This window comes from Anopheles ziemanni, chromosome 2 (assembly GCF_943734765.1).
Source record: "Anopheles ziemanni chromosome 2, idAnoZiCoDA_A2_x.2, whole genome shotgun sequence".
NCBI classification, from domain to species: Eukaryota; Metazoa; Arthropoda; class Insecta; order Diptera; family Culicidae; genus Anopheles; species Anopheles ziemanni.
The window spans coordinates 47,558,368-47,577,145 of record NC_080705.1 but is presented as its reverse complement, the minus strand read 5'-3'; the positions used below and the strand labels follow the sequence as shown (position 1 = coordinate 47,577,145).

Here is an 18,778-nt window from a genome sequence, read left to right as displayed (position 1 = left end):
CACAGTTGTGTGTGTTTTATTTCCATAATGATTATGTATGATTGGACGGATTGGATTGCAAAAGATAGTATAATCTTGTTGGGTCAATTAAACGAGCCTTTCTGCAATTATAGTATATTGTATGCAATTATGCTTTATAAAACAATGGAATTGTATTAACAGTGCTTACATTGGTAAAAACACCGGAACACCATTGGAAAATAATTGGTGAAAACACCGATGAGTTTTGAAAAACGGTTAAATAGTTGAATCTGTAGAAACACTTATTGACATAGTGACGTCAGTGCCTCCAGAAGTTTGAAATATATGCTTTGACAATATTTAGTTTTACTAGTGCTTGAATCTTCTCCACTTGTGAGCCACTTTCACGGTTGGATGACACCGATCGATCTTCATCTTACTAGATCCATCTCCGTTGTTATCCCATTTCCAATGATTTGTATCATATTGTCCGAAGGGTCGCTAATGAGCACATGCCATACCTACGGCTTAAGTAATAAATTCTTATAAATCATTCGTTTGGTCTTCGAGACCATTCGTCAACAGAATGTCTGAATAACCAATTGCTGATATAATGGCAATAAAATCGATGCATCTTATGTAATTATCAGATAAAAAACATACGCGAGATCAATTCTGATTTAAAATCTTGCTGGTGTCAAAATTTCATATTCTGCATAGGGATCTATTTTCCTGGTACGGTGGTAAGCCAGCGTTTATTAGGAATAAGAAAATGGATTTAAATATTTAGTTTAGAAAGTGCCTCTATCAACCAGTTTAAGCGGTTAATGATACAGTTATATTTTTAATAGGCAACTGTAAATGTTACTGTACTTTTAGAGTTTGAGAACTGCGAGAATTTATTCTTTATATACTTTTTCAAAACTACTACTATTTTGTTAGAATAGAAAAGTTAGAAAAAAACTTTTAAAAATTTACTACTATTTTCTATTTTAAAAATCTAATGGAAGTATTTCATATTTCGGAAGTAATCTAATGGAAGTAATTCGGGTCAAGCGTAATCAGATTTATTTTGCTATTGGAAAGCTAAATCATTGCACCTTACCTTCACAATAATGCAGTTATTACGATACAACACTGTGTTAGATATTAAGCATTGTGTAAAATCTCCCTAGTACAGGAGGAACGCCGGATATGTAGTATTCATCTACAACCACAACTTGAAAATATCTCGTGTCTGGTACTCTGTGGTATTAGGAACGGCTGGTTACCGATTTATAATATACCGTCTTCTGGTCACAGTAACTCTTTCGAAGAGAGTTGCTTGTTAATTTGCTAATAGTTAATAGCAATATTTAATCTGGATAAGTTCTGGAAACTGGTGTTCATGTTTCATAATTACTTGCAACTACCTTGCTTGCCATGGTATAGAAAGAGACGGAATGCGACGGATTACTGTGCAAATGTATTATGCTTGGGTTGGGCATCATGGTTATACTCGTATATGTCCCTAGGCGATAACTGACAAGTTTCAGCAAAATGATGATGATGTAATAGTCGTAAATAAATGTACATGTTACGGGAATTCATTGTTCTACGTAACGGTCCACTAAAGGTGTTGACTTACTTTATTTGTACATATTTACGACCATCCTCTACCCAATTAAAGGCTTGGTCTAAACCATTGGTCTGGATACATGACGCGTGACTTTAGAGAATTTTGAGGCTAAATTGCTAGCATTCAATTGATACTCGGCTGACAAATTTACTAAAACAAACTACAAAATTTACTAAATATCATTGTTCATACAACAACAAATATAAAACTATGATTATTATGCAACCCGCTTTAAAATATATTTTAAAATTAAAAGTATGCCCAATCGGTCTTCCACTGAAGAAAATCATCGAGAATAGTCCGAAAAGGACCTCATACATATTTTTCACATTTTTTGACAACTATTTCGATCGAAACCATGATACTAAGGGTGATATGCCTTAAGCTTTGACAAGATATTAATCTAGATCAAGTAAAACATACCAGTCAACTCTTCATATTGAATCTTAGGTAAGCCGTATTTTCGTCTTCGAGAAATTCTAAACGTTTGTTAATACAGTGATAATCATGGTAATTTATGAATTTTCCTTTACACATTGTGGAAGCGAGAATATATACAATGTTTAAGTAAAAAAGTGTTGGAGGTGTACCTTGTAAAAAAGTTAGTCAACGTACTGTTGCTATGCTTATCGCATAAATAATACTTTTGTTTATTCTATACCCAAGCTTAAGCATATTTGTTTGCTATTTAATTGATTTGTCTAATGGCATGATACTTCGATTTGGCTTTCAAGACCTCACTTTTTAGACCGATGATACCGAAAATATTCAATATATTTTATTTGTGATAGGTTAATGTTTTTATATATTTATGAAACATAATGAACCAAACAAAATATACGTTATTGAAATGTGTTACAATTTCATAACATAAGACATTTTTCTTTTTCTCTTTTTTCCTATTTGACTTCTTCGAAACCATCTATCCCAATGACACTCTAATTTATCAATCTCCTAAACATGCTGTCCAAAACCACGAACTTTGCGGGGATCGACAACGTGCCGTTAAAATTCCCAGATACGTTACGATGACGAAGATGAGGATGAAGGCCCTCAACCGGACCCTACACTTGAACAGGGAGTGCCGGTCCCAGTTCGAATGCAGGGCAGCTTCCCTCCGGAATTGGCCTCCACCCCTCTCGAGGATATCGACAGTTTTTATTCGAATCAAAGGGTAAGGAACTACATGTTTGTTTATTTTGTTCACAAGTCTACCCAGAAGTAGTGCACCCCTTTCCATGCAATATTACGGCAAATTAAGACAGATAATAAATAAATTTGAACGTGTTTTCAATTTCTTTATTGTAATTTCAAAGTTTCTAACATTATTTTCTTTTTGTTCTCTTTCACAGACATTCGTAGTAGTTAGTAGAGGGAAAGACATTTTTCGTTTCTCCGCCACAAACGCATTATATGTACTTGATCCGTTCAACCCTATACGCCGCGTAGCTATTTATATTTTAGTACATCCGCTGTTTTCACTTTTTATAATAACAACCATTCTTGTTAATTGTATATTAATGATTATGCCTACCACGCCAACAGTTGAATCCACTGAGTAAGTATTAAATATCTACACTTCATACTATTAGAACTGACCCTTTCAATCGTTAGTATTCAATAGCAGAGACATTATTCTAGAAAATTCAAACTAACTGTCCATGTTGCATAATCTATCCTTTCCCTAGAATTTGAGCGTTGATATTTGCAGGATGATGAATATTTCTTTTTTCGAGGTGATTAGGTCATGATTTACCATGATTTAATGATTTCCTGTATTTTTCGAATATCAGTTATGTTTGATGCGATATTTTTTAGGTGTATGGTTTTCGATTAATCTTTGTCGTACCATACCATGTTTATATATGACATATTGTAGCATACTTTAACATAATTACTTAGAGATTGATTAGCGCTAGAGTGAAGCATTAGTTATTAGGCCTTATTGAATTTTAACATCTTTTCTGATTTATCTTTAAGGTAAAATGTGGAATGGAATTAATTGAATAATCAGAAAATGACAATTTGTTCTCAAGTAACTCTAAAGAGAATTGTGAAATATTGATAGAATTATTCCATACAAACAAAACATTTGATTATAGTTTACCTATTTAAGTTCTTCAATCAGGAATGGTGAATATTTAAAATATTTGATATCTTAGGCGGTATCTAAAACCATTCTCTAACCTCATGGGATGGGGGATTTAACATGCCGTTGATAAAATTCCACTACATTTTGGCCATTGTTCATCTCTAGACGTCATATTTTTTATTCATGGTGGTACTGAAATATCTAAAAACGACCAAAAGGAATAGTTTCATCATAATTATTTATAAAACTGTCAAAATAATTATTTATAAACCTGTCTTGTGTTACTATTCATAACCACAGGGTGATATTCACCGGCATCTACACGTTCGAATCAGCTGTAAAAGTGATGGCGCGAGGTTTCATATTACAACCGTTTACTTATCTTAGAGATGCATGGAATTGGTTGGACTTCGTAGTAATAGCATTAGCGTGAGTTTTAATTCTCTAGATATCAGTCAACTATCTTAAACATTTGTTTTTACGGCCATCATGAAAGGGTATGGTATCAGATTTACAATAAATTGCTACAAAACTTCCATTTGTTAATTTTACGAATTATGGGGATCCGCGACAGCCGAGCGGTTGCGCCGGTTAGAAAATCGGCCCATGAGCGCCGGGGCTCATCACCTCGACGGCGTGGGTTCGAGTCCCAACCGAGACCGGACCCTCCCCTGTACGAGAGGACTGACTATCCACGTACACATAGAGTAAAAAGAAAATTATATTAATTTTCCCTACCTCCATACCCAATCATGGTTGCAATAATTATAAATATATTCATATAAGATGTGGTAATTGCCCTACGCGTGTAGTACCCTATGAATGTTAATTTAAATTCTTTTTAACATACCGTTTCTAAAACGCGAGAGTTATGAATGGGTGAAGTAGTTGATTTATTTTTGCGACGTTCAATTCAAAATAATGAAAATATTGTTACTTTGAATATAAATAAATTCAATAACTTTTCTTTCTGCACTCTTACCATTAAGTTTAGAACTTATCATATAACGGTTGGATACAGACACATACACAAGGATTTAGACAACTAATAATTTTTACTGAATAGGCGTTATTTGATTCCTAGCATTAATTTTATCTCTACGAGGGTTGCCTTTTTAGTTTCGGGATTTGGAAAAACTGCTGATGCAATCTGTTAATTAACCATTTTTATCGTAAAGTATGACGTTTTTGAGGTTATCCGTTCTCAGAACGTTTTGGCATACGAACGCTATTTGTGTTGTTAAAAAAATGTTTAAAGTTTCAATCGACACGAGTCTTTTTTCAGAGATCTTCGCTTCTCCAGGTGTTGAAAAACGTTGACCTCTCAGTAAATTTTTTACGTACGGGAATTAAAAGAAGACATTTGGTGCTAGATCCAGGACTATATGGCGGATGACTCATCAAAGTTTAGACACCGTTAAGTTTAGAACTTATCATATAACGGTTGGATACAGACACATACACAAGGATTTAGACAACTAATAACTTTTACTGAATAAGCGTTATTTGATTCGTAGCATTAATTTTATCTCTAAGAGGGTTGCCTTTTTAGTTTCGGGATTTGGAAAAACTGGTGATGCAATCTACCAACTAACAATTTTATCGTAAAGTTTGACGTTTTTGAGGTTATACGTACTCAGAACGTTTTGACATACGAGCGCCATTTGTGTTGTTTAAAAAATGTAAAAACTTAAAAGGCAACCTACGTATAGGCGATGTACAGCTCTTAACATGGCTTCCGGTTCTGTTTAACGAAAAATATTTCGATAGCTGTTCCATCAAGACAAGCACAGGAACAAGAATATTTATACCCGAAATGGTTTTTGATCATTCATCGACGCTTCCAAAATGAAATATTGCTAAGGGTAATGGTGATGACATTCACTAAGTATTCAATGTGTGTGAGTAAAACTTTTATCAAAACAGCTCGAATACTACTGTTGCTATTTGTCAGTGAATTGCATGAAAAAAATTGTTGTAAACACACCGCAAATTATCAAGTCATATCTTTTAACATGAACCAGTATTCTATACTTTTGACATGAACCAATATTGCCATGAACCCAAAACGTGGTTTATTCAATTCATGTAATTGTTTAGGAAACTTTTTGTTTACGCTTAAATGTTGAACTTCTCTAGTGAAAAAATCTTTGCCTAAGAGCTTGAACGAATCAATTGCGGAAAAATAAAATCAACTACATTCACAGTTCAACAGGTTCGAACTAAACAGAGATACAATTCATTCATTTGTCTAGTAAACACGACATGCATTCATGTATGTCAATTTCATCTTAAAAGTGGAAGCTTATAAAGAAGAAATTTGAGATCATTAAAACATGCTTTTATCTTTTGATATTTCATTCAAATGCTGATACCATTGTATGGGAACTACTCCGCTGCTGAAAACAACAGATATGTAACTATGGGTATAGATTTGGGTAATCTCGCTGCATTGAGAACATTCAGGGTATTACGAGCTCTCAAGACAGTAGCCATCGTTCCGGGTAAGTAATTCGTACAGTATTTCATGCTGTCAACCTACAATATTATGTGGTTGTGGTAACAAGCTTTCCTTTTTGAATCTGACCTACGAATCTGACTAAATAATCGCTCCATATTAGCAGCAAAGACAGCAATCGTTTTTTACCAAGCACGTAAAGGTTTCTTGCAGGGCCCTGTAACTACATGGTACACTACAAAAACAGAACAGTTGCTAGTGGCAATTTATTTCGACTAAAACAAATGCGTCATTTAAATTGTAGTTGAACTCATAGATTAATATTTTACAAGACGACTAATCAAAGATTCGATAAAAACGAAGAAGCTACGTGAATTGATTTGAAAATTGAACATGAAAAATATGATACAAATTAGTATGATAGATTATACATGCATGCAAGCACATATCATAAGCTAGATAAATTATTCTCTAGAACACTGTTTATTATATCTTTTAACGCTAGAATACATAGCTTGGGAATCTTGCCGTATGCTTTTTAGCGTTAATTTTTACCTCTATTTCTAACTCGCTATAACTTTGTCATTTTTTAAAAAAGTGTTGTCTAAAATTCTTATTTCTTATTCTCTAAAAATTCTATGGGGTCCGCGACAGCCGAGCGGTAGCGCCGGTTAGAAAATCGGCCCATGAGCGTCGGGGCTCACCACCTCGACGGCGTGGGTTCGAATACCAGCCGAGACCGAACCTTCCCCTGTACGAGAGGACTGACTATCTACGTACAACCGGGAAACAAGTCTCGTAAGCCCTTACGGGCAGGCATGACCAACAACAAGGTCGTTACGCCAAGAAAAAAAAAGAAAATTCTTATTTTTAGGCAACTTTTTAAAAAATATTGTCATATAACGAATGTTGGGGATGCCCATGGCGCAACGGTAGCTCGAGGAAACACCACGCCACAGGTGTGGGATCGAATCTCGAGTCTGGCACCCTACGGTATTACGAACGGCTGACCACCGATCTATAATATACCGTCTTTCGGTCACACAAACTCTCTTCGGAGAGAGGCCTTGTCCCACTAGGGGATGTCGTGCCACAAAAAAAAAAAAAAAAACGAATGACACCCCAAATTGTCTATAAAGATGTGGATTTTGAAATTTTCCATAGGTTGTTTCCGTGCTGTTTTTCGTTCCATTATTTCGCGTGCATTTCGAAGTTTTATGCGAGATACTTTTGTATGGGAATTGGTGTTATTTTCGTTATTTTTGAGGCCAACTTATGGCATCATTTGTAACCGCAAAAATATTATATTATTTTTTTAATGTGGCTCAACATACTAGCCTTCTAGATCCACTTTTTTCTGGATCTACGTTATATATTTTAATGAATTAAAGTGGAGAAAAACTTAATTTCGACTTTTTTTTTGCTATACACCAAGCTTGGGGAACGATGAAGAGGTGCATAGGAAATCCGAAAACGTCAAAATACATATAGTAAAAAACAAATATAAAAAGAGCGGTCAAAATGACCGCTCAAAAGCTTTCTAGGGATAGTGAAGTTGGTTCTAGGAACTGATCGAACATAAAAATCAGAATTGTTTGTTTTAAATGTAGCTTTGGATCTTAAGAAAAGCCTTATTTGTTTATCAGAAACGTTAATCAGAAATAGTCTTTTTGATTTCTATTCCTCATACATACGAAACAACATAGCACCATTTAAGATTTAATCGTCAAGTGAACTGTTTGTGTGTAGCATACCAGCATGATATGTCATTCTTTTATTCCCTGTGCAACACTTGTTTTATCCCATCGACCCATGATTATTAACCATACTTTTTATCAACTTGCAGGTTTGAAAACCATCGTCGGAGCTGTCATAGAATCCGTAAAGAATCTCAGAGATGTGATAATTTTAACAATGTTTTCGTTGTCCGTGTTTGCTTTGATGGGCTTACAAATTTACATGGGCGTGCTTACTCAGAAGTGCATCAGGAAATTCCCATTAGACGGTTCATGGGGCAATTTGACAGATGAGAACTGGGAAAATTTCAACAACAATGAAAGTAAGTTGAACATTTGGACACAGAATTTGCATTCAGCAGATTCGTCCTTTTAGAGCTATTGCTGAATAATGCTGCTGTTGAGAACGTGTATATAACAACCTATGATTCAAATAAAAAATTGTATGGTTTATTGTGTCTTTGTACAGCCAATTGGTACCGAAACCCCGATTTAATTGATCCTCCTCTTTGCGGAAATTCGTCCGGCGCAGGGTATGTACTGTTAAGCAATTATGATAAGTTCAAATGTTGTAAATGTATATATGTTGTAAATGTATACATATGTATAAGAAACATTTGAACAAAAACATGTGAAAGAATCGATAGAATCCGCAAATATATTAAGAATATACTACTCTTAACTGCCGTTCCAGACAATGTGATGAAGACTACATTTGTTTACAAGGTTATGGTAAAAATCCAAATTACGGGTATACAAGTTTTGATACATTCGGATGGGCATTCTTGTCTGCCTTTCGTCTAATGACTCAAGATTATTGGGAGAATTTATATCAACTGGTTCGTACTGCATTCTAGCAATTAGATTAGATACTACACGCTCATTGATTATAAGTTGATTACCATCGTGATTTCGTTAAGTCGTCATGACTCTCATTTAAATTATTAACTTTGAAATAGTCACTCTTTTATCTAAACAGATTTTACCACCTTCCTCCTCTAACTGTTCATTTAGCCTATGACTCATTCCTTGCTCTAAATATATTTTTTCACTATCGGTTTTCCTTTTTTTTTGTCATTCAATCTTTCTACATGTAACCGAACATATTATTTTATCACTTGAAATGGTGTTATACTTACTAAACAAAATTCAATCCTTTTCTTCGATGGTGTGCAAAACAGGTGTTACGATCAGCTGGACCGTGGCACATGCTCTTCTTCATTGTGATTATCTTCTTGGGTTCGTTTTACCTTGTAAATTTAATCTTGGCCATTGTCGCCATGTCGTACGACGAACTCCAGAAGAAGGCCGAAGAGGAAGAGGCCGCCGAGGAAGAAGCACTGCGGGTGAGAATATTATTTCAAAGAACAAAACAATCGCAAACGCTATAGACAATTCTTTATTTCATCAACTAATTCCAAAGCGTTATGTGTTGTTCTTTTTCGTTCATTACTTGATATTTACAAACATGTATTGATCACGGTAGAACTATCAGGTTGTGAGGGTAGGCGTTCGCCCAATAAATTATTGATGTGGCAGCAATTATTTTGAAGTATGCCAGAAGTTAGCGCCTTCCTTTTATCTCAGCTATTCATTAGCGGCTTAACTTTACCATTGACTGATCGTAACATAAATTCTTAAATGTACCTACCCTAACAACCTAGTCCCATACTTCGCTCTTATTCATCACTTTCATTGGTTAAATATTGTTTAATGTGAGTTTATATATAAACTATCACTAGCTTTATTATTCTCGATTGTGTTCTGTGTATTGATCACAAAATGCCGGCTGCTTTCAATGTGTACACATTTGTATTCAAATCTTCGACAAACTTAATAATTTAATCACGAAAAAACATCAATTGTGTGATTCATCATCCAGCACGTTGTTTTACCTTTTTTGTTTTTGATAGCCAGCTGCCATGAGTTCTTAAATGGTGCATCACAAAAAAATAATTCAGCAAGCATAAAATTATAAATTACAAGCGAATATACGATTTCATTTTTCCGTTGGTTTAATGAAACCGTTGATTTAATAAATATTATGAACTTTGGCAGCCAAACTGTTAATAGTGAATGTCATTTATATCTATGTACATATATATTAATTGTACAATATTGCTTTAAAACTTCCTTCTTCCTGCAATACTTTTACTATGGAAAATATGTCGCATCAATTCATAGGAGGACCAACAGTTTAGTTCAGGGATCGGCACACGTTTTCCAAAAAGGGCCAGATGATTTAAGAGAAACCGAAGGCGCGGGATACTTTAAAAGATGCTTTAATGTTTTCAAACCCTTTGTAATGGAGAGAGGAACTTTCTAAATAGCAAAGTTACATAAAAAGTGGGAAAAGATAAAGTATTTAAAATGTTATCGATAAACATATAACAGGAACACCTCGTTGAACAATTTTCATCTTCATTTTTGGGAAGAAAACAAACCTGGCAAATCCAATAACAATTGGGATAGATTTTTCGTATTAAGCACTAAAATATTCTTACGGACCGGATAAAATCATTTGACGGGCCGGATTTGGCCCGCGGGCCGCACTTTGCCGACCCCTGGTTTAGTTGCACCTTTTCACGGGCTAAAACATTTTTTTTAAATTAATAAATGAATGAAATGAAAGAATTTGAGAATTTAATTAAATCATGAAAGCTGAATCATTTGAAAATGTAGTTTTTGCCAATCTAAACATTTACCATACGTTATATAGCATATGTTTAACTTTGTCATACAAAAACGATAAAGCACGATGCGCATTCAAATCTAAATTATCCGATCTCTTCGTAATGAAATTGCAATATTCCAGGCTGTCGTTTACATACATTTTATTTTGTTCCATTTTTATTGAGATGTTCGTTCCTTCTACTGTTTATTGATAGCTCGGTTAAATCTTCCTGAACATCCGTGTGCACTTTACACTCTGTGGAAGTTTGTGCATTTATTGTGTGTGCGGGTGATAATTTTGTATGGCAGTTTTGGCATATGTTGCGGATAATTCGTGCAACAAAACACCAACCAGTAAATACTACCTTACGTGGGCTTTAAGTATACCTCAGCGCATACTTAAACGCACTATGTACATTCGTTTGAATATTTAATGTTGCCAACGCGTATGTTCGAGTGGCTTATGTAAAACGAATCCTAATAATTATTTTTTCTTGTCAACTCAAAAACCGATATTGCGTCGATCGCCTGCAGGAAGCGGAAGAGGCAGCTGCAGCGAAAGCAGCTAAGTTGGAAGCTCATCAAGCAGCTGCAGCTGCGGCAGCCAATCCAGAAATCGCTAAGAGCCCATCGGACTTTTCCTGCCACAGCTACGAACTGTTTGTGGGGCAGGAAAAAGGCAATGATGACAACAACAAGGAGAAGATGTCAATCAGAAGCGAAGGATTGGAGTCGGTGAGCGAAATCACAAGAACAACCGCACCAACAGCTACTGCAGCTGGCACTGCAAAAGCCCGTAAAGTGAGCGCGGTAAGTATATATAATTGCTTGGCGCACTTTCATCACAATTATTCTATACTCTTCTACTCTGTCTGTCTGTTGAACTAACGATTCCCTGATGGTCAATGCAGAACACTCGTATTCTCGTACATTACACTTTTGATCACCCCTAATTCGACCATAATATTTACAATAACATAATTTTTTAGTTCAGCATATTGTACACAACAAATCTATTTTTGAAGTTCTAAAGCTAATTCATCAAGATACACATCTGCTGCTTTCTTCCCCCTTTTTTATATCACTGGACGAAGATCGGCAATTCACAGTTATTGATTTCAAATAGTTTAAAAAGTCTTTAGTTTTTTATGAAGGATGCAATGCTTACTTTCGAAGTCTGGAAAAAAACATACATATTTGATGACTAATGTTTTTCGATCGATGTTTACCGACCCTATGTCGTCTGCTCTTCGTGTTGGGCGATTAAAAAGTCTTACAGGGTTTGACAGATCAACTGCAAGATCCAGCAACTTTCCTTATAAATCTCACTTGCTTTCACGTCTGCAGCAAAATTGATTGATGTTCCTTTTTGGCAATGATCGATTACGCTCTCCGTGTCTAGTTATGGCTTCATGTTTACACATAACGCTGTTGACGTTACAACTTCAATTTTGTTGCTGACGTGAAAGAAAGTGTGATTTACAAGGAATGTTGCTGGATCTTGTAGTTGATCTGTTAAACCTTGTAACTCGATCAAAATGTATAGCATCCTTCTATAATTAGCTATTTTACTATTTATTCCGTTTTAGGTTGAGATTGTTATATTGTTAACTTTTCTATGACTAATTTTTGAGATGTATCTTTTGTAGTTTAAATTGCTTAGTTTTTCTTTAAATCGATGTCAATTATGCTTTCGAGTTTTTGGTTGACATAAACAATAATATAATATACAAATCATCACACTTACAATTTACACACTTCGTCAATGCCCACACAAATAAACATTCCAATGATCCTCTCTAATGCATCCTCTACGGAGTGATTTAAAAAAAGTGAACATAAAATGCATTCTCCTCGCAAGGAAGTAGAAGCCACAAGTAACCACTAAATGATAAGAATTATTTCACAATGCCACTATGTTGCATTTATTGGAATGTAGGCTGCGCTGGTACTACACACTATGAAATTATGTTAACACATTTCAATCCATGAGTTTAGAGGATTATGTTCATAAGGCTCACTTCGTTCACATGAAACTCTAAAATAAAACAACATTCCTAATCAATTATATTCAAGGAAGTAGTTTACTTGTAAACAGCACTTTTGATCAGTTTGTTCGTTTATCAAAGGCATTAAATGAGGATCATCTGTTGTTCTTCTACACTACTTTCCTTATTTGGAGTTTTGCATCACAGAACTGCTGATAATTAGACGTTTGATGTAGACGTCTATGCTAAAATAACCATCGTGTATGATTAAGAAAGATGAGATCAACAGCAATTTGAACATAGTACTACCATTTACTGTATTTTCTCCTTCCCTTATGATGCTCATTTCCCTCATCTGCTACGCGAAAAAAATAACTCTCCGATTACCATTACACACTCCCATAATTTCGTTCAAAACACACGACATTCAACAACAACATTATTTTGAAACTGCTCATCTTCGATCGGCCACTGCTCAGGGGGTCGCCACTGTTCAGAAGGTAGGTTGAACGCTTTGGTTTGATGGATTTTTTATATTTATTTTAATACGATTTTCAATTATGGATTTATAATTTCAGGTAGAAATTTATGACAAATTATGTTGCTTTTTATCAAATTTATCTGATTATTTTTTTCTAGGAATTGTAAATTAAAAATTCTTCATTATAAAGTTTCTGCAGGTTGAGTTTACTTATATCCTTCTCGGTTCTTTATAATCGTAAAAATATTTGAGTATTGAATGGTCGAAATGCGTCACTATTTTAGTGTTGTTGGCCTTCAACAACCAACTACTCTTATTATCAGATAGAGAATATTATGAATAAATATAAAATTTAAGAAAAAAAGTATGTATAATAATTTATTAAAATGTTTGTGTTTACATAGCAAAACAACAAATAAAGATCATATTTGCCAGATTATCATAGCCGAGAAGTGTTATGAAGCTATGTTTTCGTGAGTTCGTATGTAACGTGAGTTTATTTAGCATTTGAAATATTTTGAAACATTATCCTTCAGTTCAGTTGATACTAGCTACATCTATCTAATACATTTTTTTAAAATAATTATTCGTGCAGGCTTCATATTATTCATGTGCAATCTGTTATGTTTAGGTTAAGAATAATACAATTTGTGCATACGTGTAAAGCTCACAGTCAGTCATATCAGCTACAGCTCTCATAAAAGTCAATATGGAATATTGAAAAATGGAAAATAAACACGAAAAGTTTATTCTCTCTTTATGCCACACCCACACACAAATAAACGGTTGAATGAGATGTATTCTTAAAGAGTTGCTTTATATTGAATTAGAAACATTTAACACGTACTCAATTTACCATGCAACAGTGCCACACTAACCGATGAAAACCTATTACTTTTTAGGCTTCACTTTCATTACCTGGTTCACCATTTAATCTTCGTAGAGGATCTAGAGGATCACATCAGGTACAATCAACTCGAAAAATGCACTTTATTATTATTTTTTCTACGCTTTTTTAAGTTATCCATGCATCCCAATTTGGTCTCATAAATATCTCTACAATCTTTTTTCATTTATAATAGTTTTGATTCCCTTTATCGAATTTTAAACCTTTTTTAAACACTCATGTTTTGATAACAAATTCATCTACCACAATTCTTTTGCTCTTCCGACCGTAAACAAATAGTTTGAATCCTTTTTTAGTCCACTCACTATCCCACACTTAACACATGCAAAATAATCTCAACTCGTATACCTTCTGAGCGTATAACTTCAAGGATTTTTTTCAAAACTATTCTAACCTTCATGCGTTTCCATCCTTACTCAACTGCAACACGTGCGCACTGTTGCAACTTCCATCAGTTCACGATACGTAACGGTAGAGGACGTTTCGTTGGTGTACCTGGTAGCGATAGAAAACCACTGGTACTCTCAACATATCTCGATGCACAAGAACACCTGCCATATGCCGATGATTCCAACGCAGTGACCCCAATGTCGGAGGAAAATGGTGCAATCATCGTTCCAGTATACTATGCTAATTTAGGTACACTATAAAAAAAGAATATCTATCAAAAGATTGACAATTCTGAACCTTCTCTCTCATCTCCTATTCATACTTCTTTAACATTCTTTTTAACTCTATCATTCATGAAATAGCATATAGTAATAAGACTCTTCAATTATTCTAAAGCTTTGTGTTTCTTTTATATAACTTCTGAGTCTTTCATAATTTAAATCGGTTACATTTATTAAACTGGATTTATTCATGTTAATCTTTTTCGTATCCAGATTTCATACCGTTAATGCTTGCAAAACGATATGTAACTCCTTATGTTTTGTCTAATTCGTTCATGCCAATAAATGTACTCGAACAAAGCATGATTCAATACGGAGTTGCGGGATGTAATGACTTGAAAGAGAGAATGAATTCGACAAAAGCAATCAAACATAATCCTATTTTTTATAGTGTCCATCGCTAAATGAATCGCTTCAGCTCGGTTACCAAATACGTTGCTATATATCATTCCTGGAATAAGTTGAAATAATAATAAAACATAAGTAACCGAGCTGATTTAAAGCTTTCGCATTATTCGTATTTACACAAATTTGCATCCATTGTAAAGCAAGTCTGGCTAAAACTAAACTGTCACTGGCTTGATAAAAATGTGAACGACATGCGCAATACTGAATTTGATACAAAATTCAATTAAGTTCAAATTACATAAAAAAAAAAAAAATATATATATATATATATATCTATTGTTAGAACCTACGTTATATGTATATACATATATATATATATATATATATTGTTTAGAAAAGGAAACCAATTTTACTGGTACATGCTACGAGTCAAACGTAATGTTTTGTCATGTATTTTACATGACAACACGATACATAACTTATTTTTTAACTATAGGATAATTTATTACATGTTGATAATGCAAGTATTGTCACAAACTCCGTCTAATTAAGTTCGAAATGAGTACGAAATGAGCAACTGATAATGTACTAGAACTCGTTTCATTCATAATAAACATATATAATATCCGGTACTTAAATAAAACATTAACACGTTTAACTAATCTTATAACAATACCCAATTAACGATATGATGCTTACATGAAATAGATAGTTTCATGAGAGTAATTAGAACTTTTCTGTGTTTCTAATTTGGGCAAAACTGAATACTGAGCATGATACAGAAAAATAATTGAAACGGATAATTGAGATAGTTGAGGTGTAGAAATACAATGGACACAATATTTCTGGAGTGGTAAACAAAGAGACAAAGCATTAAAAGTCAACTGTTGAACTTTCTAAGAATTGGTTACCTGAAAGATAATCATAACCACAAGCTTTTGTACACTTTTTGATTCGCTGATCTTCTCTGTCTTTATCTGTCTGGGGGCTAAAAAACAAATTTACTTCCAATAGCGGTTCTAATCGAAAAATGTTGCACATTTCCAACACCCGAACTTCATTGATGGAAGAATTCATCCCATTTCATCACAGTCTTGAAAAACGACTTACAATTTTAAAAGTAAAGGGTGGATCCATAATTTTACGTACAATCTACAACTATGCATTTTCTTCAATATTCATAATTACCTAGATATCGAGTTGGGTCAATACGTCAATCGTTTTCTTTAAGACTGACTTCTTTAAAAATGTAACTTTCATGTTAGGTCCAAACTAAACCAAGAAATATGGCCTGAAATGCAAAGTATAGAGTGCAATAAAATTATTGAACCACCCGAATATATCTAACTTATGCACATCCTAGTTGCTGCTTCGCGAACAACGAGTTAGTCCCGTGAATATATATTATTAATTGTTTTCACTTTTCCTGTTGATGACGGTCGTGTGGCACTATCATACTATACATATAGGATCGAGGCATTCTTCGTATACCTCTCATCAATCGCGTATTTCGTACACATCTCACGGCGATCTTCTCGGTGGAATGACAAAAGAAAGTCGTTTACGCAATCGAACTGCGCGAAACACCAATCATTCAACCGTGCCCCCTCCGAATGCAACTAATCTCTGCTACGCCGATACTAACCATAAGGGACAACGCGATTTCGTAAGTAAAACAGCAGCTTTCACATCTTTCCCTTAGGCACATCTAAACGAACTGGAATTCTTTTTCTTTCCAGGACATGTCACAAGACTGCACAGATGAAGCAGGCAAAATTAAACACAACGACAATCCTTTCATAGAGCCTACTCAAACGCAAACTGTTGTAGATATGAAAGGTAACTGCATGTCCTAAATTTGTTTTAAGACAAAATCCGAAATTTATCCAAGCGATCGAACATGTTTGTTTTGTCGGCGTCGAACATTCCCTTATGTTAACCTCAACGACGTGTAAAATCGTGCAAAAACCAACTAAATCGACGTCGAGCAGGCAAACTAATTCGATCACTTGAACGGTGCGTTCCTGAGTCTAATGATTGATTTTGATTTTTTAGACGTAATGGTGTTGAACGATATCATCGAACAAGCTGCTGGTCGGCATAGTAGAGCTAGTGAGCATGGAGGTAATTTAAAATGTGTTTTATTACATACGTCCTTGTGTATATATATTTTATTGCCAAATGAGACATTTTTATCATGTAAATATCAAATTGATCTACTGGTACTGATTGGTATAATAATTTGATTAATCCATTGTTTGTCTTAAGTTATGTTATGCTATTTTCCACATAAGTAAGATTATTGATGTCCTTGCCCCTGGAGATGGGATACCGGGTGAAAGAAAGAACCGAAAGGCGTCAAAAACCTGTTTTTGTTGCAAAAACTGGTTAAAATACTCCTGCTATGGAATATTGAACAACATTTTCAAATTCATTAAAAACCATGTTTTGCTCATTCTATTCGATCAGATAGATTGTCATCCAATCATCTTTTGATAATGTTTGCTCACAGTCTAGAAAATTGATAAATACATAAAGTCAAGTTTTTGTTAAGCAACGCGAAATAAAGCGAAATAAAGTGGTCTTATTTAACCGATTTTTGTCTTCCATTTAGGAAACATTTTGCTCCTTAAAAGAAGTATTTTAAGAACTTTATGATTTTTTCATTCAGGGTTTTGATTATATATTGTTTTTATTAAAATGGTTTTAAATTTTTTTCTTCTTGGCGTAACTACCATCATGATCATGTCTGGTGAGCGAGGTGGTGAGCCTCAACGCTGATGGGTCGATTTTCTAGGCGGTGGTACCGCTCGGATGTCGCGGACTTCCTATTTTTAAAACTGTATTATGTGAATAACTTGCAAAATTTTAGGCATTTGAAGACCTGTTAGTTGATATTACATGTTTTGTCGCCTTTCGTCATTCGTGAGTTGATTTCAGCAACGGAACTGAAATTTTTAAACATTGCTTATAAATTGTTGATTTCATCAATCATTCACACACCATTGAAAGCTTTCATTCTAAGCTTGAAAAACATGAAACGGGATTTCAGTTATTCTACTCAAAGAAATCTTGAACATCATTATATGAAACATGTAATTACAAATTACCTATAATAATAATACTTTAAGCCTTAAATTAAAAAGTTGTTTTAACGGATTTATAAACTTTTCAAATTCATCAAATAAACGTCGTCATATTAGAATTTCAAAAAGTATTTTTCAATCCATGATATTTTCTGTTTAAAATGAATGCTAGGATGGACATATCAAAGAATAAATAAACGTCACTATGGAAAACTACTTCCTCCCAAGATCGATGGAAAAGAGGTCGCAGCATACTATGCAACGAATCACAACCGTGAACCCCTGGTCACAGCTTTGCGCAACCGCATGCGGTTGCGTTTTTTCCCATGGGAGAGATAGGAGCTGTCATGGGCTGTCACCGCAGACGCAAGACCTTGCGGTTGCTGTACTAAAAAATCAAACGAGTTTGATTCTTGCCGCAGACTCTTGCGTTTTTATATGTCAACAGTAAATTTTGTTCCTAGTAGACTTTAATGAGATTGTATGCTCATATAAGTGGTATATTCAAACATTAAAGTATTATTTTTGGCAAAAAGCTGTGCTCGTTTGACAGATCAAAAACGCAACCGCATGCGGTTGCGGAAAGCTGTGACCACAGGTTGAGACATTGTTTGACAGTTGGTTGGAATTTTGTTTACTTCTTACCACTTTTACTTTTTTACTTTTTATTTTTGTCGGTAAAAGAGTAAATGAGGCCCCTGCTTTAGTTTTTTCGGTCGTGGCAAGGGGTGTACCCTTGTACGTCGATATACAGTGACC

General features: G+C 34.5%; 1 protein-coding gene across 49 annotated transcripts in view; it reads left to right on the top strand.

The window, feature by feature from the left end:
- LOC131281316 (sodium channel protein para) overlaps positions 1 to 18,778 on the top strand; it is a 40,403-nt gene that overhangs the window by 2,660 nt on the left and 18,965 nt on the right. For 29 of the 49 annotated variants that reach the window (XM_058310608.1, XM_058310627.1, XM_058310609.1 and 26 more), the window contains 14 exons: positions 2,598 to 2,753; positions 2,932 to 3,137; positions 3,972 to 4,100; positions 6,084 to 6,175; positions 7,976 to 8,188; positions 8,335 to 8,398; positions 8,560 to 8,704; positions 9,047 to 9,211; positions 11,073 to 11,348; positions 13,910 to 13,972; positions 14,370 to 14,553; positions 16,403 to 16,599; positions 16,673 to 16,772; positions 16,989 to 17,057. In XM_058310608.1, coding sequence (XP_058166591.1) covers positions 2,598 to 2,753; positions 2,932 to 3,137; positions 3,972 to 4,100; positions 6,084 to 6,175; positions 7,976 to 8,188; positions 8,335 to 8,398; positions 8,560 to 8,704; positions 9,047 to 9,211; positions 11,073 to 11,348; positions 13,910 to 13,972; positions 14,370 to 14,553; positions 16,403 to 16,599; positions 16,673 to 16,772; positions 16,989 to 17,057 — 2,059 coding nt within the window. The remainder of the gene's footprint in view (positions 1 to 2,597; positions 2,754 to 2,931; positions 3,138 to 3,971; positions 4,101 to 6,083; positions 6,176 to 7,975; positions 8,189 to 8,334; positions 8,399 to 8,559; positions 8,705 to 9,046; positions 9,212 to 11,072; positions 11,349 to 13,909; positions 13,973 to 14,369; positions 14,554 to 16,402; positions 16,600 to 16,672; positions 16,773 to 16,988; positions 17,058 to 18,778) is intronic. The other 20 variants (XM_058310644.1, XM_058310625.1, XM_058310626.1 and 17 more) reach the window with 4 other exon arrangements.